This window comes from Aythya marila (genome assembly GCF_965140915.1).
Source record: "Aythya marila genome assembly, chromosome: 20".
Taxonomy (NCBI): domain Eukaryota; kingdom Metazoa; phylum Chordata; class Aves; order Anseriformes; family Anatidae; genus Aythya; species Aythya marila.
Genome location: NC_139061.1, coordinates 10,830,406 through 10,839,815, shown reverse-complemented (window position 1 = coordinate 10,839,815; position 9,410 = coordinate 10,830,406). Strand labels below are relative to the sequence as shown.

At 39.3% G+C, this 9,410-nt stretch overlaps 1 protein-coding gene across 1 annotated transcript; it reads right to left on the bottom strand.

Annotated features, from left to right (window-relative positions):
* Positions 1 to 902: 902 nt before the first annotated feature.
* Positions 903 to 9,045, bottom strand: WSB1 (WD repeat and SOCS box containing 1). Its single transcript, XM_082776479.1, has 9 exons — positions 8,886 to 9,045; positions 8,402 to 8,570; positions 7,399 to 7,667; positions 6,823 to 6,954; positions 6,318 to 6,418; positions 3,959 to 4,131; positions 3,488 to 3,601; positions 2,566 to 2,673; positions 903 to 2,056 (listed from the first exon to the last, which is right to left on the bottom strand). The coding sequence occupies exons 1-9, from the start codon at positions 8,923 to 8,925 to the stop codon at positions 1,897 to 1,899; spliced, it is 1,266 nt and encodes a 421-aa protein (XP_082632605.1). The 5' UTR covers positions 8,926 to 9,045; the 3' UTR covers positions 903 to 1,896.
* Positions 9,046 to 9,410: the final 365 nt, after the last annotated feature.

Sequence of the window (9,410 nt, the reverse complement as noted above, 5' to 3'; positions counted from 1 at the left end):
GTGCTTACACCAAAGTTGCAAAGCCAAATGCTGTGATTGTTAGACAGCTTTAACTGTACTGGACATTTATTGATCGGGCTGTGATGATTCAGCATCTGGCCTCCTCGTCCAGACTAACCTTGTCCTTCTGTCCAAATAAACAGTGTAATAGAGAAAAAAGAAACACACTTTAACAGGTTTGTGCAAACAGGCCATCAGAAGGTTGCCTTCTCCGCATGGCATGCCTGCCAGCTTCTGTTCAATACGCTGACTTGTGTTCTGGAGAGCTTCTACTGGATCTCACAGGCAGTAAACTCCCCTGGGATTTGGCACCCGGTTAGAGGAGAGTTACTTCCCATCCCTAAGCAAATGCTTTTTGCACTTTTAGGCTCTGCAGCCCTTCGCCTACCTCTCACCCACCAAGGAAGCCGTGTAGCTGCCGATTATTTAGTGTGCTTAGTTTGTAACAAGGCTGTGGCTACGCATTCAACAATTTGCATCTTGCTCACAAGTTATACATCAAATACATTACGTATTACATCTGCTATACAGCAAATGTGTAATTTAATATTTATGCCCAAAAAAGGGTTTTACCAAAAAAGTACCCTGGAATAATGTGGGTGTAAAAAACAATGTTCAGTTTATGCATTTTTAGAGCCTGTAGCAACCATGGAAGGAGGAGGGTGGCAGTCAGAACTCCCTTTCCTATGTTCTGCACTATTCAGGAGCCTGTGAACACTTACAGCACCCTATGCTTTTGACCTGCTCCACATCAAAAGGTTGATCTTGCTGTGGCTCCCCCCCCCAAGCTTCACCAAGGCTATGATCCTGAAAAGAAAAACTACCTAACAGCTACAATAGTAAATTCTTAGGAGAACTGTTGCACGCAGACAGTGTTGATAAATCAGCCACTAGACGCAGTATCAGAAACCACTTTTATACAAGTTTTTAATAAAAAAATTCAACAAAAATATATATAATCAGGCATTTTATGCAATGCATACATTCTTTATATCTGCAGGTACAGATAAATAACAGAAGGCAAAAACAAGTATTTTGCTGATCTTTGGCCATTAACCGATAATCACCCTAAGAGATATTATAGGGTCAAGGAATAATAAACTGAGTCTGTAAACTTCTCTCATTACAGACAAAGTATCAGGCAATAATACAGTAGTTAGATTTCTAGAAATGTAAGGAAATATTTCTTTAACACTGCCCAATACTGAAATTTAATCTGTTTTGCTGATATGGAACGTAAGGCCTACTTTTAGCTGACACACAGGCAAAATCCTTGGGTTTACATTAGATATGCTCCATCCCTTACTACCTTAACCTACTTCCCTTCACCATACGTTGCTCTAAAAGGCCAAACTGTACCTCTTCATGAAATAAACTAACATGAATTCGTATTGGTGGATCAGTTTCCTGAACCCCAACCAATGTACATACACACAGAGCAGTTAAGCCTCCTTAAGTCAATATTTTTTCTAACTTGATGTCCCAGAATAATAGCTATGCTTCCACTTTACAGCACAGATGCATCTCATGGCTCTACCAAAGCAATATATACATGATACACATTAAAAATCATAAAAGCAATTTTAAAGGTACACCAATAGCACGTAGCAGCTTATGTCTATGTATGTACATGTTTTCACAGTTATATTTTAGAAAACTGAGAACATCAGGAATACTTTTACTGTGTTTTCTATAAATATTAAAAACTTAACTGTCAGGCATTTTGACAAAATAGTATTTATGATATCACTTTAAATAGCTCTTCAAAACCTGTAGAGTTTTAAGCATAAAGGCTGTGAAGTTTGAGGATTCTTTAAAGTGTTTAGCCAGTTTTAGCAGCTGGGCTGTCTGCCAGTTTGATTTTTTTTTTTCTTTTCTCCCCCTCCGTGTGTGTGTTCAAATCTGGTAACAGAGGAACTCCACCACTTTTGATGGGATAGGCAAGTTCTTGACTTGGCTGGTTGGCATCACTCTCCGAATTGCCATACGACATAGGTGTTGGAGACTTGAAACTTGTCTCGGAGTTGCCCAGAAGTACACACTGCCATCCTGTGTCCTGCACAGCAAAAAGGAGTAAATAAACAAACTGAAAAGAAACAACCCCCAACAAACACAACTGTACAATTATCCCACTTGAAAGTTGAAAGATTTCAGTTTGGTACAAATCCTCACATATGTAGTTAGGGGGAAGAAGCTTTAAACAGTTGCTTAGTTCTAGCTAGAGCAGCACAACAACAATGTGCTCATTATCTATGAAAGGCTTGATCTTCCAATAGCTATGCTACCTGCAACAGAATAACTGCACTTGATTTCGTAATGGTAATACTCCAATCCACATTTGTGGGTCTGTATTTTATTTATTCTCAAAGATAAGAAATGGGTTTATCAGCCTCCAGATTTTACTGCTATTCCAGCCACGTTTAAACAAATAGAACCAAAAGTAAAGCAGAGTCGAAAGCATCAAGTTGCAATCAAAGGTATTTTAAGAACACTTAACACAAAAGGTTAAAAACATTGGCTAACTTAAATATTTCAGAGAGGGTGGAGGGAAATGTATATACTTGCCCTGCAGCTAGAACACTGCCATCAGTAGAAAAGGTGCAGCAGAGCCCATTGTTCAGAGGTGCAACTTGTACAGGGTACTCTTCATCAATTCTCCAGAATCTTACCATTCTGAAAAGCAAAGAATGAAGTAGTAAGTTAGAATTAAATGTCTATTCTGATCTCATATTTTCTCTGATGCTGCACAATAAACTGGTCTGATGCAAAATTCAGGCAGTTTTATAAACATTTAGTAAGTATACAATGTGTTTCAGTTGGCCTGAAGTATTATGACTTCTTCATTCCTGATATTTACTTTGATTTGTATTTCTTCAACCATTCTAGCTCTGCCAATTAAAATAGAAGGTTGCCTTCATCAGCAGAAAATAATAACCTAAAGATTTTCAAAGTCTCTCTTCAATGTCATCATATAAGCTAGGAAATCCCAACAATGCTCATATTAAATTAAAAAAGAAAATAATTAAGCAGTCCTCTTGTAGATAGTTTAATACCCTTGCTGTCATCTTGAGGAAGAATTCTTCATATGCTTAAAATATGGTACTTCAAAACATGAGTTGCATTGTTAGCAGAAATTGAATATCAGGTCACTGAGTACTTTTAATTTAATTTTCAAATCTAAAACTACAAGAGACTTCATTGCATTATTATCTCCTTACATTTACATTGTTTACAACCCCTTTTTTTCTATTTTCAGTTGTTAACACGCTTAAGTTATTCAGATCGTTCACCCTGTACACAATTCATTTTTTTCTACGTTCAGAATGAACATGAACATGTACCAGACAACTCATCTACTTTTACCAAGACCACTAAACATCATTTCCCAATTAAAAAAAAAAAAAAAAAAAAAAGCTGACGTTATTTAAAAGTTCATATCATATGGGAAGAATTAAAGGAGTCCCAACAAATCTTTCTTCATACTTACTTATCATCAGCAAGGCTTGCAATATGTAGTCCATCGTGACTAAAAGATACTGATCTAACCCAGCGGTCATTTGCACCTCCAGCAAATATTGGAGTAGGAGGGGGAAACAGATGCCTGGAGATAAAGAGAAACTTAGCTAACATCATATTTAAGAACTATGGAATGTTTTCCTTCAGCTCTGACTGGTAAAAATGAGGGAGAAAAAAATTGATTGAGTATTTTAACTATGAAATCAGGAGTGCATATTGAACTACTGTATATTTTTTAGTACTGAACATTTCAGCTTTATTGAAAATGCATGAATTTTTTCTCAGAGGAAAAACTCTGCTGTTCTACCATTTTAGGATTTCCATCAACCACTGTTACGATTTTCTCCCAGGTCTAGTTATCAGTTAGTTGCATGAAACCATTTATCTTTAGCAGTCACCTTCATTCTAGGAGAAAGTTTCCAGATTTGACTAGTTCACTTACCCAAAATCCATAAGAATAACTCCAATATATGGATCCCAGACATAGACACGAGTATCGTAAGATGCAGTAGCCAGTAAAGCTCCATCAGGAGAAAACTCACAAGCTACAACATCATTGTGATGTCCTTCAAGTTTCCGTATCATGGAGTATTTATCCATATCCCAGAGAAAAACCTGCAATTAAATAAGCTAATGTTATAGCTCTGCTCAAAGAAGCAATTAAACATTTACTTTATTTATTTATTTATTTTAAAGTATAGCTGCTAGTCTTATTTAGGATTATATTAAAATCAGGCATTATGAATTACTACAATTAAGAAATATGCTCAGTGTCATACTCAGATTAAAATCAATTTTTTAAAAAAATAATTAAAGCAGACATGCAAGTTCTAATTCAAGTTTGTTAAATGTTATTAACAAAATAAGCCAAAATATAAGATAAAGGCAACACGATTTAACCATATAGCTTACTGAAATTCATGTATTACAAAACTATTTTATTAAAATATGCAGAAATAAATAGGGTTAAACTCTACGGTCCCCTCTTTTCAGTAACTACCAAAATTTTAAGAAATATACAGACAGAAAACGTAAGGTTAACATATTGTTACTCCAGTGGCATCCCTTTGAGTTTAAGATCACTTGTTTACAATTGGCTTGGATCACCAACGTCAGCCTAGGAAGAGAAACAGATACTGCAAGCAAAGAGAATTTTCACAGCCAAAAGTTACGTCTTTGGCAAAACAACAGGGAAGTCTAACCACATTATTAGAAAGAATTTACGCATTTTAAATCAAGTCAACAATTAAAAAAACACAAAACATTAAGCTTACAATTTACACGGCCAATTGCATATTGTATTATAAACATTGGTAAAAGATTATAATATTCTGGGATTTTACATGCAGTTGTACATTATATATAATCAAAATGAAGACTGTGCAGAATTACTTCATAGAACGAACTATATGTACTGAATCATAAGTTTATAGAAAATGTCTTTAGCATAAAATATATCCCTGAAAGAGCTCATTAGGGTTCTTGATTTTTTTCCCTTGACTCAGTCTTACTGCACAGATTAAGTGCAGGCATCTTGGATAAATATGTATGTTTGACCAAAGCAAACATGGCCTTAGTGCCTCACATACTTCCTACAACTGAACCATTTTACAATCAGTTATAAACGTGTTGACCAATTCCTCTAAGACCCCAACATTCCATAGAACTGGAAACTACATTTTAGGAGTCAGTGTGTTTCACTGCTGGGAAAATTAAAAAAAAAAGAAAAAAGAAAGAAAGAAAGCAGAAAGTGGACATCAACCAGCACCTGCGTACGTACAGTACACCTTGCAGTCGAATGCAAGGTTACTTCATCCTATGGTAAAGTTCGCCCCCAGCCTGGTAGCCAGAGATGCCACTCTTTCTGCCCAGCTAACACCATTGTGCTCCTGTGTGAGTGGTGCCAGCTTAACCTCAATCACACCAATATTGCTGCCACCACCTGTGACAGGGAAAGCAAGAAGCTTATGGAAAACACAAAGCCTAAAGATATCAATGTATACATCCACATCTGCTCTATTTAAAGAAAAAACAAAACCCCAAACTCAGCTATTCTCTATCAGATCTGCACTGATAACTTAAAGTATAAAATGCATTCGAACAGTCAACCATACAAAGTAGTACTCAGTGATTGAATTGTGATTTTTATTCAGCATTGCTAGGCTCCATTAAACTACCCAAAAAGCCCCTGTTACTAAACTGAATTCCCTTTTCTGTTTTATCCTAATTCTTCAGTGCCAAGAAAAGCAGCTTATTGTATGCGTGCTTTACCTGCACTGCTTTCAGTTCTCTAGCAGGGCATTACAATACAGCTGTAAACAAAACCACTATGCTGTTCTTCGTTCTACATCTTTTAGACACATTAGTGCCATTTGTATTCGAGAACACGTAGAAGCATTTTTGTTCAGCAGGAGATACCATGACTGGCTCAGACTTTGGAAAGTCCTTTTCATTGAGCAGGAAATAGAAACAATAAAAATCAACAATACAATAGTTTTATGCATTAGTCTAAGTATCTTTTAACACTGGAAGCTTTAGTCTTCTTTGATTTTATACTATGAACATGTGCAGGACTATTTCTCAAAAAATGCTTAAAGTTTCTTCAACTAAAAGCAATGCAAATTCAATTCATAAATCAGTGTCTTAACGCACCATTTGCTAGTTTAATTTCATGCACTTTTACATCATCATAAAACATTAGAGGTTCATGACACCGAGCACAAGCTTAATGTTAACTGAGATTTAAAATGATTATGCATACAATTCAGTAGATTTAATGAACAAGAAACTCTGACACATACTGCTTTACTAGCTCCAACAGAACAGAGAATGGAAGAGTCTGGAGAGAATGCACAACCATATACCCAATTCTGATGTCCTCTCAACACTTTCATCATATTTCCTGGGGGAAAAAAAAAAAAAAGACATTCTAATCCCATAAGAATTGATTAAATATTACATATTCAATATGAAAAATATTTCCTATTTTTTCTTTTTAAAATTTTATGCTCTTTCCTAACAAGATCTTGCAGTGTCAGTCTACACAGGAATAAATATTCTGCAGCTTCTAAATCCTAGGTCCCTGTTAAAAAGTCACTTCATGTACTGTTTTAACTCAATACCAGCTTGTACCTTTAGAGTACATATAGATATATAGATAAAGAATTTCAAGAGGACATGCAGATTCAGAGACTAACAGAAGGATTTTTTTGAAAAGAAAGCCTGACCTGTGTTTATAGCAATAAATGAGGAAAGTATGTGCATATTTCTCCTACGTGTTACAGCAGATGAACTTAAAATGCATACCATCATCTTTCAGGTCCCACACTCTCAGTGTTTTGTCTCTGGATGCAGACACTAAAATCAGGCTGCCATCTGGGGCAAAGGTTAAATCTCTAACAACTTCTGTATGGTCCATCAGGTTAAGGAGGAGTTTTCCTGTTTCGTGAAAACAATATTTAAAACAATATTAACTTTTTAAAAAACACAAGGTACTTGCTGACATACGTCCTTCCCCATACTCAAGGACAGAGTAACTTCTTGTTGTTAAAGTTTCCTTTGCTTGAAAGTATTCCAAAACTACAATCCAGAAGAACATTTTGGACTAAGCAACCAATATGCCTGAAATTAATCACATACTTAGCCATTTTGGAGCACCAAGGCTTTCTCTTACATCACTTATATCTCAAAGCATGACCTGAGTCTGTTCCTTCCTCTAGCAGTATCAGATGTCCCTAGTTGCACTTCATTATTTTAAAAATATTTAAATTGTATTCAAGAGTCAACTCCCAACTAAAATTCTGTAAACATTTTTTTCTAAGTATTGACGTTACTACTGCATGAAGTGACACTGACACACCAATTTCCCCTCGCACACTCTACCTGTATATACATCCCATATCTTGATGCGCCCATTGTTCAAGCCTGTTGCAAGTAGAAGCTGGTCTTGCCCAAATTTGAAACGATGCCATTCTATATTCACACAGCGGCTCTGCTTCTCAGGCACTGAAGACCCAAAAGCAAGACTCCATACAATATCACCACAGTCTATTATATGTTCACAGGGCTTGTTTTTCTGACCACTGTCACTGTTCTGTCTTGGAAGTCTTGTACTGATAGAATTTGCAACATTCTTTGTGCCATGCAACAAGCTGCAAAACAAAAAAGGAAAATATAAAGAGCCTTTAAAAATAAGTAGCTACATATCGTGTGACATTCAGAATGCAATAGAACAGAAAGGTCTTTAATATGTAATGAAATCTGTGAGTTGCCATGATGCACATTCTGGAGGCATGTAAGAATGCATTTTCACTTCCAAATTATAAAAGCTGGGTTTTCTTATAACTATCAAGAATTATTAACCCCTGGAAAACTTCTACAAAGACTGTTCATGTCTTTACCTCTGTAGAAAGCAACATATTAACTTAACTCACTCTGAAAAACTGCTAGATATTAACGTCATTAAAATGTAACCTACAACTGAAAAATAAAACATCTTTTGGAACTTAACTTTCACTCTAAAGTGAATAATAATGGGTCTGCCTTTAAGTAAATTCCTAAAAAGTAAAAATAAAATAGCTTTCTGATAGGAAATGTAGAAGTCCAGATCTGCTTTAGTTTTCAAAATTCCACGTTCATTTTAAATTCCGCTTCTTTTAGAGCACTTGACTGAATTGGTAAGTCACTCCGCTGTGAAGTTGCAATACAATCATTTCTCTGGCTGGCCACAGAGAACGGGATAATGGCTGGTACTTTAAAGAACTAGTTTTTCCCTAAGATGTCAAGGCTTAAAGAGACAAGATAGGAGTTTGAATCTATTAAATGTTATCTTCTATTTGGAAATTCACAAGTGTTTCAGCTTAAGAGCCGTGTGGTTTTATCTTACAAGTTATTAAGGCACTGGGACCAGGGGACCAGCTTCACTATGCGATGTCCTTGCGACCACGCAAAGTAAGATCCATCGGGAGCAAAGGCGACAGTCCAGTTCTCACGGCCACACTTCTTGTCAAAAGGAGAAGTGGGGGCTAAGAGCTCTCCTACAGTACGGGACCGTGCTGCAAGGAAAACAAAGAGGAAATTCCAGTAAGAAACTCAGCATGCTTTAAAAAGTTACCGAGGAACCAGGCCAAACGTTCATCATTTTGCTTTTACGGCCAGTCCCTAGGGCCGAGCAGCCGGCCCCGCACAGGCACCGGGGCCTCGGCTGCCCCGCGAGGGGGGCAACGCGGGCGAGCGGCCGGCCCCCGGCGGCCCCCGGCCCCGCCACGATCGCGGCCGCCCGGTGCCCGGTTGGGAGCCCGGCGGCCACCCCCGCGCCCCGCCCGGCCCCCCCAACCCGGCCAGCTCGGCCCGTCCCGGCCGCCCCTCACCGATGAGCTTCTCGTTGACCCTCGGGGGAAAGCTGGCCATCGACGGGGCCGCCCTTCGGAACGGCTGGGGCGCGGAGCGGGGACCTGCGGCGGGAGCGAGCGCGGCTGAGGGACAGCGACCGAGCGACCGCCGCTGGCCGGGGCGCAGGCACTGGGACAAAATGGCGGCGGCCGCGCGGGGAGGAGCGCGGCGGGGAGGGGCGGCCTCGCCCCGCGGGCGGGCGGCCTCCTCACGGCCTCCTCACGGCCTCCTCGGCCCCCGGAGCCTCGTCCCATCCTGCCCGCACCCCTGGCGTGCTAAATTCCAGTCTGCCCGGGAGCAGAACCGGGTTGTGGTGCTGTCGTGGCGAGGCCCGCGGGTGCTGCCCATTTTAGCCACCCCCTGGTCGCCTCTTGACTCTGCACTAGCCCAGCTGGCCAAACCCGGGGGTGCACAGCATGGAGAAAAACCGCAGCAACCCCCCCGAATTGCAGTCAGGAGGTTTTTTATAGCCGCTGTTGGGGCCGTGTACTGGTGAGGTTCAG

Coding starts and splice junctions, on each gene's coding strand:
- WSB1 (XM_082776479.1), bottom strand. CDS start 8,925: ATGGCCAGCTTTCCCCCGAGGGTCAACGAGAAGCTCATCG. Junction 6,955..7,398: donor GATATGGGATGTATATACAG/GTAGAGTGTGCG, acceptor TTCACGAAACAG/GAAAACTCCTCCTTAACCTG. Junction 2,057..2,565: donor GGCAGTGTTCTAGCTGCAGG/GCAAGTATATAC, acceptor TTTGCTGTGCAG/GACACAGGATGGCAGTGTGT.